The 20,445-nt window shown below is 42.4% G+C and overlaps 1 protein-coding gene across 2 annotated transcripts; it reads right to left on the minus strand.

Annotated features, from left to right (window-relative positions):
- Nucleotides 1-3,206: 3,206 nt before the first annotated feature.
- On the minus strand, nucleotides 3,207-18,611 carry RNF122 (ring finger protein 122). 2 transcript variants are annotated; one of them, XM_051975500.1, is made up of 6 exons: nucleotides 18,133-18,611; nucleotides 11,907-12,063; nucleotides 8,185-8,230; nucleotides 7,250-7,291; nucleotides 5,104-5,183; nucleotides 3,207-4,497 (listed from the first exon to the last, which is right to left on the minus strand). In XM_051975500.1, exons 1-6 carry the CDS (start codon nucleotides 18,140-18,142, stop codon nucleotides 4,383-4,385), a joined length of 450 nt encoding a protein of 149 aa, XP_051831460.1. In that variant the 5' UTR covers nucleotides 18,143-18,611; the 3' UTR covers nucleotides 3,207-4,382. The 2 variants fall into 2 exon arrangements, with proteins under 2 accessions (XP_051831460.1, XP_051831459.1); XM_051975499.1 differs by having other exon boundaries at nucleotides 5,104-5,186.
- Nucleotides 18,612-20,445: the final 1,834 nt, after the last annotated feature.

The following is a 20,445-nucleotide window of genomic DNA, read 5'->3' on the forward strand; positions in this document are numbered from 1 at the left end:
TACAAACAGCTGCTGGTTTTCTTTTAACTCTTTCACCTGAACTAAAATCGGAGACTCTCAGCTCTTTTCTTCTCAGGGCAACTTCTGCCTCCTAAAGGGACACTCAGAGTGGAGATGCAAATCCCTCTCAGACCTAGGCCGGAAACCCCAAAAGTTCATGCTGTAGGAAACATATCATGGAAACTGTCCGAGGAGATACCAGTCCCTGTCCTGAGTTCGAGCAGGAGGAGCAGTAGAGGAACTGTCTTTCTACCACGACAACTAACACCACAGGGGTTGAACTGCTCTCCTCCCCCAGCGTCCTGCTCTCTGGTAGGGATTTGGGGTTTGGTCCTATTTTCCCTTATATCCACCAGGACAGCCTGAACACCTCAGGAGCTGGTAAACTGGGTAGGTAGTGCTGCTACTTTGCATTACTTCTGACCCCTTCCATCCCTCTCCCATAAAGAGTGGAGATAGTAGGGGGGAAGGCTCAGGATCTTTGCCCAAACCATCTAGGTAATTTTTCTGGTAAGATTGAGGAATCAACTCTCTCTTTAAAAATTAACCTTGGGATAGTCATTAACCCTGGGGATTCAAAGCATTTTTTTTGAATTCTGCTCTTAGCATTTTCTTTTATACTTTTCTTTGGCATTCGATATTGTTAGATGGGCCATCAGCATTCTTACATGCAGCCCACAGAAGGGACCTGATGTATTTCCTGCTAAAAACCCCATTCCCGAATATTGCCATTTCAACCCTGGATGACACCCCACTTTTAATCTGCTCCTGAGATCTATTTTCTCTAGGCTTCAAACTTTGGATTCTCAATTGTCCTTCAGCCGGGAGAACATAGAACAACTGGCTGAGACAAACACTCCTTAGATACTTTGCTGCCGTTTTCAGACCCCACACCTCATGCCTCACCTCCTGGCAAGAACCCTCCAAATCTCTACGACCCTTTTCAGCTTGAAAAAGTTACATGAAGAAGAGATCTTTGCCCCTTTATCCAAAATGCATTTGTAGGTGACTACTTGAGGGAGAAATAAAGAGGGGACCCCAAACTCTAAAAATCCTTGAAGAAAAAAATCTCCTTCAACCCTGCCTCAGTGAAAGACCTCCCCAGGGAATCAGATAGTTTATCTAGGTGGGGCTGGTTGAGTGTTGAAGTAGATAGAGAATTCCAGCCCTATTCAAATATAGATCTTCCATTCAATTCAACTCAAGCTGTACCCAGCCCCATCAGGAGCAACCCCCAGCTAGTAGCCAATTTGAACTGTCCTAACCCCCACTAACACATTCAATATAAAAGAACCAAACTAAAGCCCTCTCTTTGCAGAGGTTCCAAACATGTCAGCTATGCCATGCTTGGGATGCCAAGGAGCCTCTGTCCACTCTTTCCAGTGTCATCCTCTCTTTAACCTCAGCTATTTCCCTAACCAGACTTTATGCCTCTCTGTCAGGATTTCTAACCTTACTTCCAATCCCCATAATAAATGTCTTTTATCAATCTAGGTTTTTGATTCTGTAAATTCCTTTACAGAGAACTGCACCGCCAGAAGGAAGTCCCTAAACTCCCTACCCTTGCACTGAATTCCAAAGGCTTACAGGGGAGCCAAACCTTTCCATTTAGTTCCCTGAAGCTTGAACCTGCCACTAGAACTTATCATTTAACTCCCTGACTACCAGGAACCCTAATATCATTTTGGTTCCCTAAATCTAAACCTTATCACATCCATCCCTTCTTCCTCCCTCCCTCTTGCACATGCACACACACACACAAACATACAGCTTCAGTTCTAAATTATTTCCTTTTTTCTTAACAAAGATAGGCTTCAATATTCAATTGTAATCAGTAAACATTTTTCATATGACAAGTATACCTGAGTTGAACTTAATGAAAAAAGTTAAGGGTTCTAAGAGCTGAGGAGCGTATCCATTCAGGGCATGAGGGAAAGCCAGACTGTTCAAAAGTACAGGGACTAAATCTGTAATATTGTTTGTGAAACAGTAAATAGGCTATTTTTGCTCTTCTGATGATAAAAGAATTTTTCTATGGCCCTTCCAGCCTCAAGAGATGTACCTTTAGCAAGCCCAAGCCTTGAGAGTTTGATGAGTGAGACTTTTACTGAAAAAAAAAGTACATTCCTAGTAAGCACCAGTCTCTTATAGAAAAATTACAAATAAAACTTAACTGGGCAGAGCAGCTTTCTAAGCTATAATTGAGGAAGTAAAAAACCCCTGAAATTTTCCCACTGAAATCATGAAGTTAGGTTATTTGAATAATGCAGATCTGATGGAATAGGGATAACCCCTATCTCTCCAGCAGCCCCAAGTTTATTTCCTTTCAGAATGCTGAATAGTGCTATACCAAGACCAGATAGGTCCCTAAGGCAGAAATTGTCACTCACTGGAATAGAAGGCATTAACCTCCTTAGAAACTTCCAAATTCTTTTCCTTTCTAGAAAGTAAGAAAGCATAGGTTAGTGCTCAGTATGAAGGACTAGATTTAGAGCTGAGAGAACTCTTATTTTGAAAATGAGAAAACTGAGACCCATAGAGGGTTACATAGGTTAAAAAGAAAAAGGATTTGACTAAGGAAAGTCAGGACTTGTTAACAAAGAAAAATTATTTCTGGACCAGTCTGAGTCCTTTATTTTATTTTGACATTTTCTTGAAATGAAGGAAAGTTAATTCTGTTTCATTACTCAAGTACTTACACAACAGCCAGAAAACTCTTCCCCACCTGTGATGATAATCGAGACATGAGCTATATTCTGATATCTTCCAGAAGCAAATTATATTAGGGCTAACTCAAGTGGAAATAATTTGGGTCTTGTCCCCTAAGATGAACACAGTGTCTGTCCAGGTCTTGAGAGGCTAGGACCACAGATAGTGAAATAAATTGATCAAAGCAGTTAAATGACTTGCCCAAAATTGCAGTAAGTGAGAGGCAGAACTCACATTAATTTTTTCTGACTTCCAAATCAAATGTGTTTCTCTAAGACAAGGCAATATAGATGAGTCTTCCATGTCTATGATTTTTTACTGGATATTGGAGATAGTCTCATTCTAGTGTATACATCAGCTAGCGCTGACACCATAATTTCTTTTATGAAGACAGCTCTAAAGTAAAGGGGGGTTTGTCTTTCCTTAATTATGATCAGAGCACCTAAAATTCTGGCTTCTCCCAATGGGCTCTCATCGCATCAACAACAACAATAATATTTAGACAATCTGCTTTATTATTATTTTTTTTTGCATACACCCTTTGTCCCACCCCCCACCCACTATGGGGAGAAATGGGACTCCCCAAGTGTCCCATGTACAAAGCCTGAGACGGTGAGGAGACTAAGGTATAAAAATACTATTTACAAAAGAGAAAAGGGCATCTGGTCCAAGGTTTCCAGACTCCTCCATCCTCAACACTGCACCCCCACCCCCATCACTTTTCTCCCTTCAAGAAACACCTGACCCCTGGAAATCACCCTGGTGATAGGGAATACATCTTCTGCTGGTAGATGCACAAAACCCTTCAGGACCCAGGAGAGTGGGAAGAGGAGTTCTAAGAGTAACTAAGGGAAGTGGGAAAAGGGCAGGTTAAGAAACTGGTGACCGCACAGATCCCAGCTCTGGGCAGGGTGCTTGCTCCCACACTTTGTCAGTTCAGCCAGCCAGCTGCTGTTTCTGAAAGTCCAATGTAAACATTAACTTTTTTTAAAAAAAAGTATGGAGGTGGCCTATTGGCCCTCCATCATCTCTGCCACAGGCAGAACTTCGGTTATCCACTACACCCCCCACCCCCAACCTGTGCCTTACTCTTTGTATCCCCTTCTTTCCTCCCAGACACCTGCTTGAAGGTAGGTGAGGAAAGAGGGAGGAAGAATTACCAATGGGGACAGGGCCTGCCTCATCCCTTCCTCCCCATCAAGGAACAACTGTGAGAATCTAACGAAGAAGTTCCTGCCTGGGTGGGGCGACTAGCCTAGTCCTGGTCACCCTGAAGAGTAATGGGCTTAATTTCCCTGATGGTCCCTGGTCCTTTTTTTTTTTGCTCAGACACAAACTTTTCATTGTGTCAGGAGATGTCTAATTTCTCTACAGCAAACGACAAATAGAAAGTCTGGCACCACAATCTAGCAGCCCTGACCCATGAGCGACATCAGCAAGGTAGAGTAGCAGGGAAGGAGGCGTCAGAGTGCTGGAGAAGGGAGACAGAAGGAGACGGAGGCTCTGGACTTTACCCCTTCGTAAGGAAGGGCAAGGACCAGCTTGCCCATTCTCTTTCCAGCTAAAGGGACGGCCCCAAGGGGCATCTGCTACACTGTAGGCCATGCAGTTAAGGAGTAGACCAGGCAGGCACTTGGCATTTAGGTGTCCGAGTCCTCGGGAAAAGGCAGTCTTCAGACCAGTTCATCAAGGAGGGTACCAATGCTCTGAGTGGCCTCTGGGGGGCCAGCGATGGGTTTATTGCACATAGGACAGACGCATCGGACTTCCAGCCACTTCACCAGACACCTGAAGGGAGAGGACACAGGTTTCTTTCACTGCTTAGCTTAGAAATTTCCACCCTGAACCCACCATTCCTCTTTCCTGATACCATCCTTCTCCCTACATGGCCCAGCCCCCCAGCACTGCCTGCAAAAGACCCAGCAGAACAATATTAATTGTTATTTATTAATATTTCTGTTGTCCTTTAAGGTTTCCAAAGTACTTTCCCTACAAGAGACCTGTGAGATAGGTAGTTATCCTATTACACAGAACACAAGTACTAATTTGACTTGCTGAGGTCACAAAGTACGTGCCAGAGCTAGGCTTTGAATTCACATCTCTTGACTGTATCACAACACTAAGGATGTATCAGAACCCTGGCCTTAGTCCTGTCAGTCCCTCCCCACCATTAGGACCGCCTGGCATGGCAGTGTTCCCAGACTAGGCACAGGTCTGCCGCAGGCAGGGCCAAAAGCACTGTAGGAGAAACAGGTTTCCTCATTGTCTTCCATCCTCCACCTTAGTGGGAAGGAAATGGGGAGGGGATGCTTGGAAAGCACGATGTGTCTCCTGCCTGAAAAGGTACCCCCTTAGCACCCGCCACACCAAGAGGTCCCCACGGCGATGACTCACTTCCTGTGGAAAGCATGTTGACAAGGTAGCACACCAAGCTCATCTTTCCCTTTGAAGTCTTCTAGGCAGACAGCACAAGTCTGCTGTGGACAGAGAGGGGGAAGGGAATAAGGGCGTGTGAATTGTATGATTTCACTCAGTCCAAACTTAGATTGCTTTATTTCCCCCACTCCACTACCTTACCCTGCCCTCAATACTGAACTTATTCTGAGGAATACCGGCTAGAGGCCAGGTGTATGGAATAAGAAGATATCAGTCTTATTCTGGGATTTATCTGTGAACTTAGGATCATAGGTTTCAGAGCCCTGAGAGATCTTGGGGATCATTCAAGCTCTCATTTTACAAGTGAGGAAGCAGAGGCCGAGGGAAAAGACATTTGCTCACTGTTCGAACAAAATAGAACACACTGGGAGAAAAGAACGGGGTGAGGGGAAGTCCTGTCTGTTCAGCCATCTGTCTAGTCACACCTCCTACTCCCTGAAGAACTCTGTGTATATGTTGTTTACAGACACACAGATCATTCATCTTTCTTCTACCACCGCCCACCCTCCAAGGGGAAAAATGGTCAAAAGAGAATGTTTTAGCAAACTATCAACTTTTCCAGATTTACTTAAAGTAGATAAAGATGGATCAATTTGGAAATAGTAAATTGGAGCCAATTGTAAATATGTGTATGCAATAGATCCAGGAATAACCTGGCTTATGATTTTCCTGTTAAGATGGAAGGGGAAAGAGAGATATGAGTTAGCCATGGGAGAATATCTAAAATAAGGGATCAGTTGGGGAAAAGGACTGGTCTGAGGGAAAGGGCAGTGGAAGGAGCAGGAAGTGTCATGTTGTGCTTGATTCATGGTCATTGACAGAGCTGGAAGGGAGTCTACAGGTCATTTAGTCTAACTCCCTCATTTTATAGATGAGGAAACTGAACACAGAAAATTGGGATGACAAGCCCACATTACTAAGGTGGTAAGATGGAATTCAAATCCAGGGGCTCTGACTCCATGTTTTTTCATGACATCATGTCATGAAAGCTCAGTATTCTCCTGAAAAAAGGCCTCCAAGAATGAGGCACAGCTAAGATTGACATAAATTCTAATGATGAAGTATATAGTCCAGCTTCTTTTTGTAATTGTTAATGATTCTTATCCATAAATCTGCTTTTAAAAAATCCTTTTAAAATTAAATTCTATTTTTTTCCATTTTCATCATGTAATAAGTTTGATAAACTTATCCACTGTTGTGAAATAGGCAAAATCTACTAGATGGTGAGCTCCTTGAGGGCAAAGACTGTTTTATTTAAACTGTGTCATTCTCAGCATATTGCACAATATGTAAAGTAGAAAATAGAATATAAAGTCCTTGAAGGCAGACACTGTTTCATTTTGGCCTTTATACTTGGCCCTGCATATGGCAGATACTAAATATGTTATTTGTTGAGTTAAATAATAAAGGAAGGAATATCTCTATTCAAGTACCATGATGGTGTGGAAGTGACTCAGTTCTCTAAAGGTTATATATGTCAAGTAAAGCACAAAGAATTGGCAAGTTCTTCCAAATTAGAAAGAGATTGGTGATAGGATATTCTGGTTAAAAGTAGGAAGACTGATCACCAAAAAACTGGACACCAGGTGATGAATAATTTTCTCCCCATCAGAACTGTTCATGAAACTAGGCATGTTTAGTCATTTTTCAGTCATGTCCAACTTTTTGTGACCCCATTTGAAGTTTTCTTGGCAAAAATACAGAAACAATTTAACATTCCTTCTCTGGCTCATTTTACAAATGAGGAAACTGAGGCAAACAGGGTTAAGTGACTTTCTCAGAGTCACCCAGCTAGTAAGTGTCTGAGGGCAGATTTGAAATCAGGAAGATGAATTCAGAAGAACAATGGATGGAGTGCACCATCCAGCTCCCTGAAATTAGGCATGGAGGGGCAGTAATCTAATGGAAAGAATACTCATATAGATCACAACAAAGCTTATCAAATATCAGAAGACATAAAAAGGAATTTATCTTTTTTCATGTAAGGAGTAAGAAAAACTATGGCTTTCTCTCCACCTCCAAGGACACAGGCGAGGGACAAAAGGGAATAAATAATGTCTCCATATAAATTAGTACTGTCATTCCGCTTCCCTGATGCACTCACCCCATATAAATGTAACTTCTTAGCATCACCTTTCAGTACCACCTGAAAGGAAGAAAAGGACTATCAGGTTTGGCTTTTAAAACTCTTTTATAACCTAACCCCTTTTCCAGTCTTCTTCCATTTTTTCTCCACCCTGAGGACTCTGTCCAGTGATGATATGGTGGCCTCCTTGCTACTCTTTGAACATAAGACTCCACCTTCCCAAACTGGCTTTTTCACCAGCTGTTTCCTCAGGCATGGAAGGCCCTCCTTCCCTTTTGAGATCAGCTCAAATCCTCCCTACTGCAAGAGACTTTTCTGCTAGTACCTTCCATCTGAGATGATCTCCTCTTTACACTGTTTTATATCCACACAGATGTTTGATGTTACCTTCCCATCAGAATTGTGAGCTCTTTAAAGGGAAGGACTGTATTTGCCTTTCTCTGTATCCCAAGCACTTAATATAGTACTTGAACACATAGGAATGTGCTTAATAAATACTTGTTGATGAAGAACAAGGATTGCATGAAGATATGGAGAAAGTGGTCCTCTAAAAAGGGCTGTAGAATCCCATTGTCTCTCCCTCTCATCAATAGGCAATGACTTCAGGTCTAAGGTTCTCATGTCTGGGGCAGATGGAAATGGTTGAAGGGGAATTTAACCTCCAGACTATAGTGAGGCTGCCTAAGAGCAAGCCATAAGTACGACAGATTGGAGATTTTGAGTTCTAGACCCGTAGGATTCTGGATCTGAATCTGAAAGGAATGTCAGAGGCTGTCTCGTCTTATCCTAGGGGGTTTGGGTGGGTGTCCAGAATCACCCAAGTCCTAATCAGCAGCAAAATTGGGATTTGAATACCAGTCCTTTGCCTCCAGAGCCCCTCCTTTTAATGTTTGGGTTCTCCTCTCCCAAGCAAAAGTGATTTTGGGACGCATGCACGTGTAAGCCCGTATTACCTCTTTATATCCATACCGCTCACTCTGTGCCTGGTGCCTGAGTTTGCTGTGGGAAGAAAGAAGTAGAGGAGGGAAAGAGTTTTAGGTTATATAGCAGTTATTTATCTAGTGATTGCTAGGGAAGCAGAGCCAGTTTTCCACTCCCACAACTGTTCAGACTGTTGAAGAGGCCCCGGACAAGGATAAGGGGGAAAACTGACAAGGCAGAAGTGAGGAGATGGCAGAAAGCATAGCAAAGCCCACTCTGCCAGTCAAAGTTGGGAGGCAGAGGGAATGAGATCAGACTGCCAGTAGTCCCAGCGATTCCATCGGCTAGCTGCAGAGGCTACGGGAAGCCCCAATCTCAGGGTTGGAGGATCGATTTTTTTTTTTTTTTTTAGTACGAATCTCTCATTTGTCTTTAGTTCTGAGAAGTCTGGGCTTGAAGCAACTGTTACGCCCCCCACCCCGACCCTTACCCTTTGCTGCCACTAGGGGAGAACAGGATAAATTTTACCTCTTGGAGGGAGGTTGCTTGATGGCTGGAATGGAAAAAAGCAGTCTCCACTCTGGGAAGGTTCAGCTAGGGGATGGGGAGGGGGAAGGACAGGATGAGCAAGGGCAACAGGGTACCGAACTGGGAATGTAGTGCCAACAGCTTTGGGCAGGTGGCCCTCTCAGCTGTCGGATGAGCAAGGCATCTAAAAATATCCTCTGGTTTCAATAGGGCCATTTAAAAATACAGTCAGCAGGCTCCTCTCCTCCCACAGAAACAATAAGGCCAGCCCTTCCCCCCCCATAATCGTCCCCTTCCTGCCACTTCCTGCCTTGATGTCCCCCTCATCCTGCCTGGGGAACAGAAGCAGGGAGGCCCTCAGGGAAGCCAAGGAAAGACAGGGAAGAAAGGCAACGAGGGAACCAGCTTCTAGTTGTGTGCTGATGAGCTCATAGTTTGGGGGTAGGCAGTCATGGTCCCATTTTGGCTGAGAAGGAAACTGAGAAGGCTGGAAAGGAAGTGGCTTCTGAGCCTGGGTCTCTTTCTATATATTGACACAGAAACACATGAATTATCTCACACATACACACACACACACACACTATCTCTCTCTTTCTCTCTCATATACATACACACAAGTCACCATTCTCCCACATACACATAAAGAGACACACAAAATACCACACAGAGGCACTCAATCTCTCCATCTCTCTGTTTCTCCCCACTTCCTCCCTCTTCTGCTCTCTTCCCCCCTCTCTCTGTTCTCCATTCCGTCTATCTGTCTGTCTCACACACAGACTCCAGAAATGCCAGACACTAGTGGCACCGAGGCTGTCGAGGGGAACAGGGATGAGCATTTGGGAAGGTCGCTGCTCCAGGGACAGGTGGTATTAATGCCACTGAGGACTGGGCAGGTTTGGGCATCCTGTGGCTATTCAGCTGTCCTTTTACCTTTAGCCAAAGCAGTAAATAGTGAAGATAAATGCCAGCGACACATGCCCCCCAGGCTCCCCTCTATGCCTTGTTATTGCCAGCCCTCAGTCACCAGCTTGCCATAGGCAACGATGGGTACTCCTTGGTCCTTCAAACCATCTTCCACCCAAATCAAAAATTCCATAGCCTCTTGAGAAAAGAGGGATTGGGGAGGAAATGGGAAGGGGAAAGAAGAGGCTTATAGGATTTGGAGAATAAAAAACAAAACAAAACAAAACAAAACCTTAACAATGAGAGAACCAAAACTATAAGGGACCTTGGAAATCATAGTTCAAGCTCCTCATTTTAAAATTGAGGAAACCAAGTTAAAAGAAGATCAAATGACTTGGACTTAATTACTTATTACCACAAATGATAAGTAATCAGAGACAGGATTTGAACTCAGGGCTTGAATTCAAATCCAATACTCGCTCCCCTACATTACACTATCACTCTCTCTTAGCAACCATATAGTCCTCATTTGAGAGGTTGAAACCGAAGCCCAAAGTAGAACTATGACTCTTGAGGTCTCCCATTTCAGTTAGTGGCTGGGTTAGGCCTATAATACAAGAGTCTTGACTCCTTCGCCCATGTTCTTTCCAGGATATTATGCTGATCACTTCATTCTCTAGTCTATCCCTGTAGGGTGGGGGTGGGGTGTGAGGCAGAAGCATCAACAGAGTTGGTTTTCACAGAGTCCTCTAAGCCCCATGATAAATAAATCATCCGTGGTATTTCTCTAGCCTGCCTCTTTCTCTCTGGGGACTTCCCTGAGATGATCTTTTCTTCTCCAAATGCTCTTAGTTAGAGGTAGGCAGTGGGACAACTTTTTATTAACTGGAAACAAGCTGAGTTCAGATAGAAAAAGAGCACTTGTGAAGAAGTAGCATAGATGTTGTTCTTTCTTTTTCCTTCTTCAGGTCTCACATTCCCAAATGACTGGGATCAAATAAATAGTACAAGAGGAAAGAAGAAACCACGGTCTTGACCTGAATTGTTGTCCTGGTTCTGGTATATAACTGGCCATTTGACCCAAGGCAATTCAATTTCCCCCTCTGGACCTTTTTCTTCCACAGTACTTTAAGAAGAGCTGGACAAAATGATTTCAAAGGTTCCTTCTTTCTCTATGATTTCATGATCTTGACTGCAGAAACCCTAAACTAGAAGATTCCAGGTTTAGGGACAGGTATCTGAAGAGTTACAAGTTAAGAGAATGCAAAAAAGTAATGTCACACCTGTGGTCAATACTGTGATAGTTCCTCTCCCTCGGGAGGGTTAGGGCAGTGACTTAGTACTTTTCTCAGTAGCTTCTTCCATCTGAAGTATCCAAAAGCCTATGTAAAAATCTAAAATCATATAATTTAGGGATAGAAAGGATCTTAGAATTACTTATGCTAAATCCCTCAATAGAGATGAAAAAATTAAGTGATTTCCAAAATTCCAGATAGCTAGTGAGTAACAGAAATAGAATTCAAACTCAGGTCCTTTAATACTAAATCTGTTGTTCTGTCCACTACTTCCTAATTACCCTAGGTCCCAAGTTCTTCTGCAGTTTCATCTCATTCAGTGCCCCTGACTTCTGGAACATCTGAGTAGAGATTGGATTATAGCCTAATAGGCTGCACACATGCTTTGTTCTGATGTTCATCTCCAGGTCATCCCTGGAGAAGACCTTCTGTAGTACCAGATGTGTTCCCTCCCTCCACTCTTGCATTTTAGTGAAAAGGGATTCCTGGCATTCAGAGGTTCCTGACAATCTCGCATGCTCTTCTGGATCCCAGAACAATAGAGAACAAGTGTTGTTTTTGGTTTTTCCATCTCAAAAATAAGGGCTCAGGAGGAATAAACAAGATACTCCCCAGACATCTTCCTTCTAAAATTAGCCCCTGGACCAATGGTGAAAGAGAAGGGATTTCCCAGGAGTACAGAGGGAGGTACCGTTAGTGTGACTAATGCCCATCTGCCTCCTGTCACCCTCTGAGGGAAGGGGGGAGGGGGGAATCAGAAGGGTATTTCTTAAGGTATCATTAACTTATCACAACAAGCCAGTGTCTGATGCCCTTAGAATAATCCAGGAATCAGACAAAGTTGTGGGATGACCCGCCGAACCCCCTGGAATAACGTGACAGGGCCAGGTAAATACAGAGAGACTGAAGGAGACACAGATGACAGAGAGGGCTATAAGCCCCGGCAGCATGAGAATACATATAGCCTAAGTCCAAATCTTCAAGAGGGGTCTCTCTAAGCCCTCCAGTCTCTTCTTCTCTCCACTCACCTGATAAAGTAGCAGCAGAAGATGAGACTGAGCACAAAGACAAAGATGCCTGTGCCAAAGATGACCATGTAGATGTTGAGTGGGAGGTCCTGGAAACTGATGGGGGGCATTGTGCACGACCTGTTGTTGTAGATCAGTCCTAGGCTGCAGGCACATCCTGGAAAGAGAGGAGGAGATAATGTTATGGATGAAATAGAGGGCACCTCAGCTCCTACAAATAGGATCACAGATTTCATGGGGCTCAATGGTCCCCTTAATAGGGGACCCCCTATATATATATAAGTTAATACTATTATTAGATTGGCTAGCTGGTTCATTCAAGGGCTGATTAGAAAAGGATTTTGAAGCTATCTGATTCCAGGGCAGTAGACAGAATGCTGACAGGAGTCAGGAGGACATGAGTTCAAATCTTAAATACTTATTAGCCATTATGACACTAGGCAAGTCACTTAACTCAGTTTGCCTCAGTTTCCTCATCTGTAAAATGAGCTGGAGAAGGAAATGGCAAACCATTCCAGTATTTTTGCCAAAAAAAAAAAAGGACATTACTGAAAATGACCAAACCACAGACTTGATGGACAGCTTGATTGGGCTCTTCATTTTGATAGAGTAAATAGTATGATAAAAGAATAAGGAATAAAAAAGATCTGAAATGGAAGAGATCTAGTCCATCTAGACTAGGGTTGTTAAAGGGTTTGTGGATAGGTCTATGCATAGATTTTAAGAAGCCCATATTTTGAATGGGAAAAAAACAAATCTTTATTTTCACTAACCTCTAACTGCCATTTACCTTTTCTTTCAATTGTGAATATAGTCAATAAGTAAAACTCTGAGAAAGGGTTTGTAGGATTCACTAAACTATAAAAGGGTTTATGACAACAAAAAGTTAAGAACCCTCAATCTTGTCCAATCCATAACTAGAAAGAATCTCATCTATGAAATACCTCAGAGCAGACATTAGGCCTTTGCCCAAAGACCTCTAGGGTACCCACAATCTCCTAAGCAAGATTATTTCTGGATAACTTCTAGTCAGTTAGACAATAAGCTTTTATTACTAGTCTACCACATTATCAGATACTGTAGTAAGTTTTGGGGACACAAAGAAAGGCAAAAGGAAGTTCCTATTCTTAAAGAATTTATAATTTAATGAGGGGGAAAGGAAACAAGAGTTTAAGAGCCTACTATGTGCTAAGTACTTTAACAAATATTATTTCATCTGATTCTCATAACAACCCTGGAAGGCAATTGTTATACAGTTGAAAAAACTGAGGCAGGCAGAAGATAATAACTTTCCAAGGTTCACAACAGTAGGAAGTGTTAAGTTATATTTGAACTTAGGTCATCACGACTCTGAGCCTAGAATTCTATTCACTGGGCTATTGAACCTCCACTAGGTCGGGAGATTCCAAATATGTATAAATGAGATATATGTAGGCCAAACTGTAGATAATCACAGAGGGAAGGCACTAGCATTAAGGGGGGATCAAGAAAAGCTTCTTGTAGATAGTAAGGCTTTAAATGAGGCTTTAACTGTGACTCGAAAGAAGCCAGGAAGTTTTCTCTTACATTGTTTATATTGGCTTTAGTCAGAAGACCTGGGTCCAAGTCTTGGCTCTGAAACTAGCCATATGAGGAAGGCTGAGTTCTTAAAACTAGCCATATGACCATGGGCAAATAAAAAACTAACTGTATTACTGTGGGCAAGTTAGGTCACCTCTCTGGGGTGCTCAGTTTCATCCACAAAATGAAAATAATACTCACATTATTTGCCTCATACGATTGGTATGAGGAAATATAATTTATACATCTAAATTCACCAGGCACACATTGATAATTTAAGTACATTTATTCTTAATAGATAAAAATTAAAAGACTTTCAGAAAGCCCTAAAGAGAACTTTCCTCCAGGTCATTCCAATGCTTCTAGGAAGGATCATATGGAAACACAACCAGCCAGGTAAGGATAAAAAAAAAAAGAAAAAGAAGGCTGGTTAAGTATCCTTTTCCAGTTCATCCCAATCCATTTCAGGATTAGATACCAGGGGCACTGGGGGGAATAATTTGGTATGGTGAGAATGAAGTCATAGCTATTTGACTTAACCCATGACTGTCTCTTGATTTGGGCATGTAGTAACTTCCTTCCACACATCCCCATCAAAACCTGGTAAGCCTTTCATCATTCTCCTTAATAGATAGGACAGAGATCTCATACAGGGAGACAGAGGAGGAGGAAAGATAGCCCTTGGAGAAGCTGCAAATTTCCATCTGGGGAGGCAATTCAATTCAATTCAATAAGCATTTATTAAGTTTCTGATATGTACAGCATTCTTGGCTAGATCAGGCAGTGGACAGAGTGCCATGCCTGGAATAGGGAACTAATGTTCCAGAGTTTAGATTTGATTTCAAACACTTACTAGCTGTGTGTTCCTAGGCAAGTCACTTAACCCTATTTGCTTCAGTTTCCTCATCTATAAAATGAGCTGGAAAAGGAAATGACAAAACACTCCTGTATCTTTGCCAAAAGCACCCCAAATGGGGTCATGAAAAGTCAGACCCTCCTAAAACCACTGAACAACAACAGTGCAGTGCCATGGCAGTTGGAGCAAGGAAGACCTGAGCTCAAATCCTATATCAGATATTTACCAGCTCTGTGACTAAGGACAAGTCACTTAATCCCTGTGCCTCCATTTCTTCATCTATAAAGTGAGACTAGGTGCCTAGACGTGTGTGTGTGTGTGTGTGTGTGTGTGTATGTATGTGTGTACACTCACGATTTTCTAAGGTTCCTTGCAGCTCTAAATCTCAAATCTACGTGCCAGATACTGTAGGTTTGTTGTTTGTTAGTTTGGTTTTTTGGGAGGGGGGAGATAGGGTTCTATAGTTCAGATGTATATCAATGAACAAAACTTTTAATGTGGAGATTCTTTGACCACAATTAGGAAATGAGTCTGCACCTTTGAGAATTCCCTGGAGCACTGAAGTGATTATCTCATGGACACATGGGATTTGAACCTAGTTCTTTGTGACTCCGAGACTAGCTTCATGTCTATTAAACTATGCTGCCTGGTCAAGCACTGGGCTAAGCAACAGAAATAAAATAATCCCTGCCCTTAAGGAGCTAATATTTGATTATTATGACACACACAGAAAAACCAATGTCTATATTAGACAAGATCAAGTGAAAAGTTCTAGAATTTTTGGTTTGTTTTTATCTAATTCCAAAATTTAGTAGAGTACCTGGCACATAAATGCTTCTTGGTGGAATCTAAGCCCAGAATTCTATTCAGCAAGACTTACTGAGCCTCTGCTAGGTGAGGAGACATTAACTGTGTATAACAAAATACATACAGGATGAATTATAAATAATCACAGAGGGAAGACACTAGCATATTCCAGGAAAAGTGGCCTGCTAGCACCTGCTTTATGAGAGGTTGTTGATTTTATTTCATTTCTTCACATCTATCCTTGGCAGAGATGGGGGAGGAGGAGAAGATTTCATTAGAAATCTTAGTACAATGAACACATTTTGCTATAACACTACTCAGGTTCTTGGACAAATGAGATCAACTTATAACTTATAACCAAAAAAATGAGATCTTTTTGGCAATAACTACAGCCTATTAAGTGGTGTCTAAGACTCACTCAAATTCTTCTCTTCCCCAATAGAATCAGAGGAAATTAGAGAAGTTAGAGGAAGTTAGGAGGAAACAGAGACCTTATAGTTCTAGAGATAGTTGAGACCCCAGAAACCACATAGTTCAACTCTCTCCCCATTTTATAGATGAAAAAATGGAGACTGCAGGGAGATTGAAGTTGCTTGCCCAAGGACACATAAATAATAAAAAAATTTACTTTCACTGTCAAGGATTAAGACTTTGGGATTCTTGGAGATAGCAAAGGTAGGATCAGGAGGAGAGTGGAAGAGAAAAAAAGCAGAATTGATATTTTATTTGGGGAAAAAAAAGGCCTCTAGGAACTTAACTCCCTTACCACTTTCTTGTCCATAGTGTACTTTGTGAACTGAATCATATCATCTGTAAGAGCCTTCAACTTAATGGTGAAGATCTGATTTTGTTCTCCATATACCTCTCTTGGAACGTGGACAGTGGTTTGTCACTAGACTCACTGGCCCAGAATGCCTCAGTCTTGTTCCCTGGAGTTTGGGGGAATTGAGAAAAGCTTCGTGGTCAGCTGTATCTCCTCATTCAGGATCCTGCTCAGGTGTCTCTAGAAAGCCTTCCAGGATTCCACAACTGAAAGGCTCACTTTTCTCTTCAATTTTAGAGTACTACATCAATTTCAGTTTTTGACCCCTAGCACATTCAAACCTCTGCATTTAGTAGGTGTTTAATATTTCTGAATTGAATGTAATCTATTGTTCAGGAACACAGGGCTAGATGAACACTTTGTCTTCCAGGGCCCAGAGAAAGGAAGTAGAGGGCCCCAGATGTTTTATACAAGACAAGATCAGTTACCTCATTCTGACATACAAGAAACTGGTTCCCTTGGTCATTTTAAGAACTGAGAAATTCAAGAAATGAACTCTTAGGAGTCGAAACTCTCAGTGGAAAATCAGGCTAAGAATTCAAGAAATGGGAACAAAAGATCATGATTACAACAGAGTTGATTTCTTTCCCAGCAGGTTTTTTTTTTTTTTTCTATTGAATCTCCAACTACCTATTGCTTGGAGGAGCTTTCCTTAGTAGGATTCTAGAGATCTTGAATATCTTATCTTCCTGACACATAACAAGAAGGGATGATGATATGAAAAAGGTAAAAATTGATCTTTAGTGTGAGTTTCTGGACAGGCCCTAGTACTGATTTATCCTTCTATCATATTTTGCTTAATTTTCAGAGAAGTAGAGAGGGATGGGGGGAGAGGAAGAAGAAGAATGGAGATGGGACACAGACACCATTCCCTCATTCCAGCCTTAAAATAAAACCTTCTTGAATCCATTAAACTGAGATCTGGCAGGAACTTAAGAAAACATTCTCTTCACTAGCCACCCAGCCAGCAACACTCAGAAGAATGGAAATCTGTTGGTTTTTAACCAGGGTCTTCCAAGTATCAGGTAGGTGGGACAGTGAGTGGACAGAGCATTGGACTTGGAAAGTGAAAGGCCTAAATTGAAATTCAGGTTTACACAATCAATTATGTGACTCTGAACAAGTCACAACCTCAATTTCCTGATCTGTAAAATGAGGACAATAGCACCTATTATACCATAGGAAATATCAAATGAAAACATCTTAAAAGATTTTGCAAACCTCAAGGTGCTATATAAATGCTCTTTCTACTTTTATTTCAGCTCTTAATATAGTTCTGCTAAAGAAAGCTGCTGCTTCCCTATTAAAGAGAAAACCCTAATTCTCACACTGCCTTCTAAGTTAAAACAAAACAAAACTTCAGCTGGAAGGAACTCAGTGACTCTCACAGATTTGAAATGAATGATCTCAGGGGGAGTAAAGAAGCCAGGAAAAAATTACTTTGGCTCTGGGTCATAAGCTGGGGGCTCCATCAAGAAGGCAGCACAGAAACTATCCTTGATCTGCTTGAGACAAACTCTTGAAATGCCATACAAGCTCGAATAATCACAGGTGGGCATCTTCTCTAGATATTCCAAGCTGAAAGCACAGTATTAAAGATGCTTCAACAAAGAAAGGGGAGAGAGCCCATCCTTCAGCAACATATGTATGCCGTACATATTTTAAATTGCCAGCAAAGTTTCTTGCCAAGAACTTGAGCTCCCTCTAGGAAGAATCCCAGCCCATGCTTGGATTTAACTCTCCCGACAACCACAACAAAGGACAGTTGGAGAGCACAAAGGCAGGGGGAAGGGGACTGGGGAGGGAAGCGGGGAAACAAAGCCGGGGCTCTGCTCAGGTCCTAGACCTTCCACTCGATTTCACATTTTAGGCTGAGAGGGGTTCAGATACTCTCATAGATCCCAGGGAAGCCAAAGGTCTCCCCGATCTCAGGGACTAGTTGGGGGCATACTGGGTTCGCGTTTCTGGGAGCATTTCTGTTCCTCCCCCCCAAAAAAACCCCCCAAAATGCCCCAAAAAACTTGGCCCAGATTTGGGGAGAAAAGGAAGGAGAAAGAGGGACACTCAGGAAAACAGCGAGTTTTATCTTTAATCCGTCTAAACACCCCTTCGGATTCTCTGCAAATATGTGACTTGCGGCGCTTTCCCCTTCACCCTGATGCCCACCCCCTGCTACTCACCGTTAAGCATCAATGAAGCCCGAGCTGTAGCTGCTGGCTACAGCGGAGAGAAAGCAGGCAACGGGTCGGAGCGGGGAGTAGGGAGAGCCTTTTTTTTTTTTCCTCGAGTATTTTTAAGGCTGAGGAGGGGGTACTTAGCGGCAGCAGCCTTCCATGAGAACCTGGTCGTCCCTCCCTCCAGCCTGGAAGGGTTTTCGGAGTAACAAAGGAGAAAGAGGAGGAAATATACAAACACAAAAAAAGTCCCCAAGAGCTAAACCCAACAGTTGAAATGCAAGAGCTGGACTCCAGCCGGGGTGGGGGTGGCAGCGAGGCAGAGGAGGGGGAGGGGGCGTCCAGCTGGCGAGCGCTTCCTCCCGCCAGCCAGCAGAGCAAGGAAAGAGGCCGAGCCCAGAACCTCAGTCCCTGGGATCCTATCCCAATCTCAGGGGGCCCTGAAGCACAGGACCAGAAACTGAACAGGGATTGCTTTCCCCTCCCACTCCTCCTCGATCTCCCCCCACCCATCCCTGTTCACTCCGGGAAATCTCCTCCCTCTTCTCTTCGTCACAACCTCTTCTATCCAATGGGACCCCGTTTTCTTCCTTCTCACTCCTCCTTCTCTCCCTCCCCTTCGCTTCTATTAGCTGGCGGACCCTAGTTTCTTAGGGGGAGTAATAGTTTGCTCGCCCCCACCCTCTTCCTCATTTACCTTCTCCTGGCATCTGGGAGATTCAAGTTTAAAGGGAAGCCAGCTGCCGGGAGAAGCTGAAAGGAGGAATGGGGGGTGGGTGGGTGGGAACTAATCTCAGGCTGAGACCTTGAAGAACACAAACAATTAAAGCCACATTGTTTTCCGCCCGGAGATCTGTTACTGTTTAGCATTTCTATAGTTCCTTTGGTAAACCTTTTGGATGGATTCGGAGTCTGGATCTCTAACCTAATCTCTGACCCGGGACGGTCCGACTGCCCTTCTATACTGGACCAAGCTTTTTGACCAAGTATACACCACATTGGATATAGTTGGGTTTTCATGGTTAGAAAGACATCAGGGGCAGAGAAGTCGGGATGGAGGAACAGGAGGAATGAAGCAAAATTACTCCTTACATTTTTTTTTTCTCAATCCCTTCCCTCCCAACATATACCAACCTCTTCGCTCATTGAACACAATTTATTCATTCGTTCGACTAAAGTAAAGCCACTACTGTGTGCAGAACCTACTAAGAGCTGCAATTCGAGAGAGATGAAATTTAGAGGCAATGTGGTATAAAGGAAAGCATACTAGCTTTGGAATCAGAATTCAATTCAGATTCCACAAGTATTTATTTTTTTCTTTATATATTATTTATGGAATAAAGCAAGCATTTCCACAACAGTATAAAAGATCATTGCACATGAAACTGCAAATCTATTATGTACAATTTGCTATTTCTTTTAAATATATAATAAAATTATCATGTAAATTTCTTTTTCTCACTTTCCCTCTTCTCTCCTTCCCCCAGAGATGCCTTCCAGTAGACACAAACGTGTATGTCATACATAGTAAAATCATTCTATATATACTTTTATTTGTCAGTTCTTTCTTGAGATGCAGATAGCATCTTCATAAGGTATTTTAATAGTTAAAATAACTTAATCACAAAGTTATCATCAAAACAATTTTGCTGTTTATATAGTGTTCTTTTGGTTCTGCTCATTTTACTCTTCATTATTTCATGTTTTTCTAAGATCATTGGGCATTTATTAAAACACCTATTGTGTGTGTGTGACTATCCTAGGCTCTAGGAATGAAGACAAAACAGAGATTGCCCTGGGAGATTTCTGGAGGAGGGTAAAGAGTGTATGACTTGTATAGAGCTAAGCAAGCACATAAATACACACACACAATAGATACAAAGTGATTTCAAAAAAGGAAGGAGCTAACTACTTGGGTTATCAGTAAAGGCTTCTTGTAAAAGCTTGATGGAATTAGGAATTCCAAAAAGTGTAGCTCTTGAGTGAAAGTATTCCAGTAGGGGGAGAGAGGAAGGGTAGACTGTACAAAGGAATCTGTAAAAATGAAGGGGTTGTATGTGATGACCTCTTCAAGACCCCTCCATCTCTAAATCTAGGATCCATTATGATTTGATATGGAGGAAAGATTATGATTCCTAGAACCATAATCCAATTAACATTAACATTTATACTGGAAGGTGTGCCAATCTACTATCCATATGGCTCTATTAGTCTTTCCTGTAATTTTCCAATCCAAAATATCTCTGCTAGTTAGACCATTTCCTTATATGTATGCATTGGCTCTCCCATTTAGAATTTCCCACTTAATCACATTGAGTG

Source organism: Antechinus flavipes, chromosome 2, assembly GCF_016432865.1.
Source record: "Antechinus flavipes isolate AdamAnt ecotype Samford, QLD, Australia chromosome 2, AdamAnt_v2, whole genome shotgun sequence".
NCBI lineage: Eukaryota > Metazoa > Chordata > Mammalia > Dasyuromorphia > Dasyuridae > Antechinus > Antechinus flavipes.

Bases quoted from the DNA above. Each gene is read 5' to 3' on its own strand.
- RNF122 (XM_051975499.1), bottom strand. The intron at 8,231-11,906 runs GTGAGTGGAGAG...TTCTTCCCACAG, and splicing joins TTCTGCTGCTACTTTATCAG to CAAACTCAGGCACCAGGCAC. The intron at 4,498-5,103 runs GTGAGTCATCGC...CTCTCCCTTCAG, and splicing joins CAACATGCTTTCCACAGGAA to GTGTCTGGTGAAGTGGCTGG.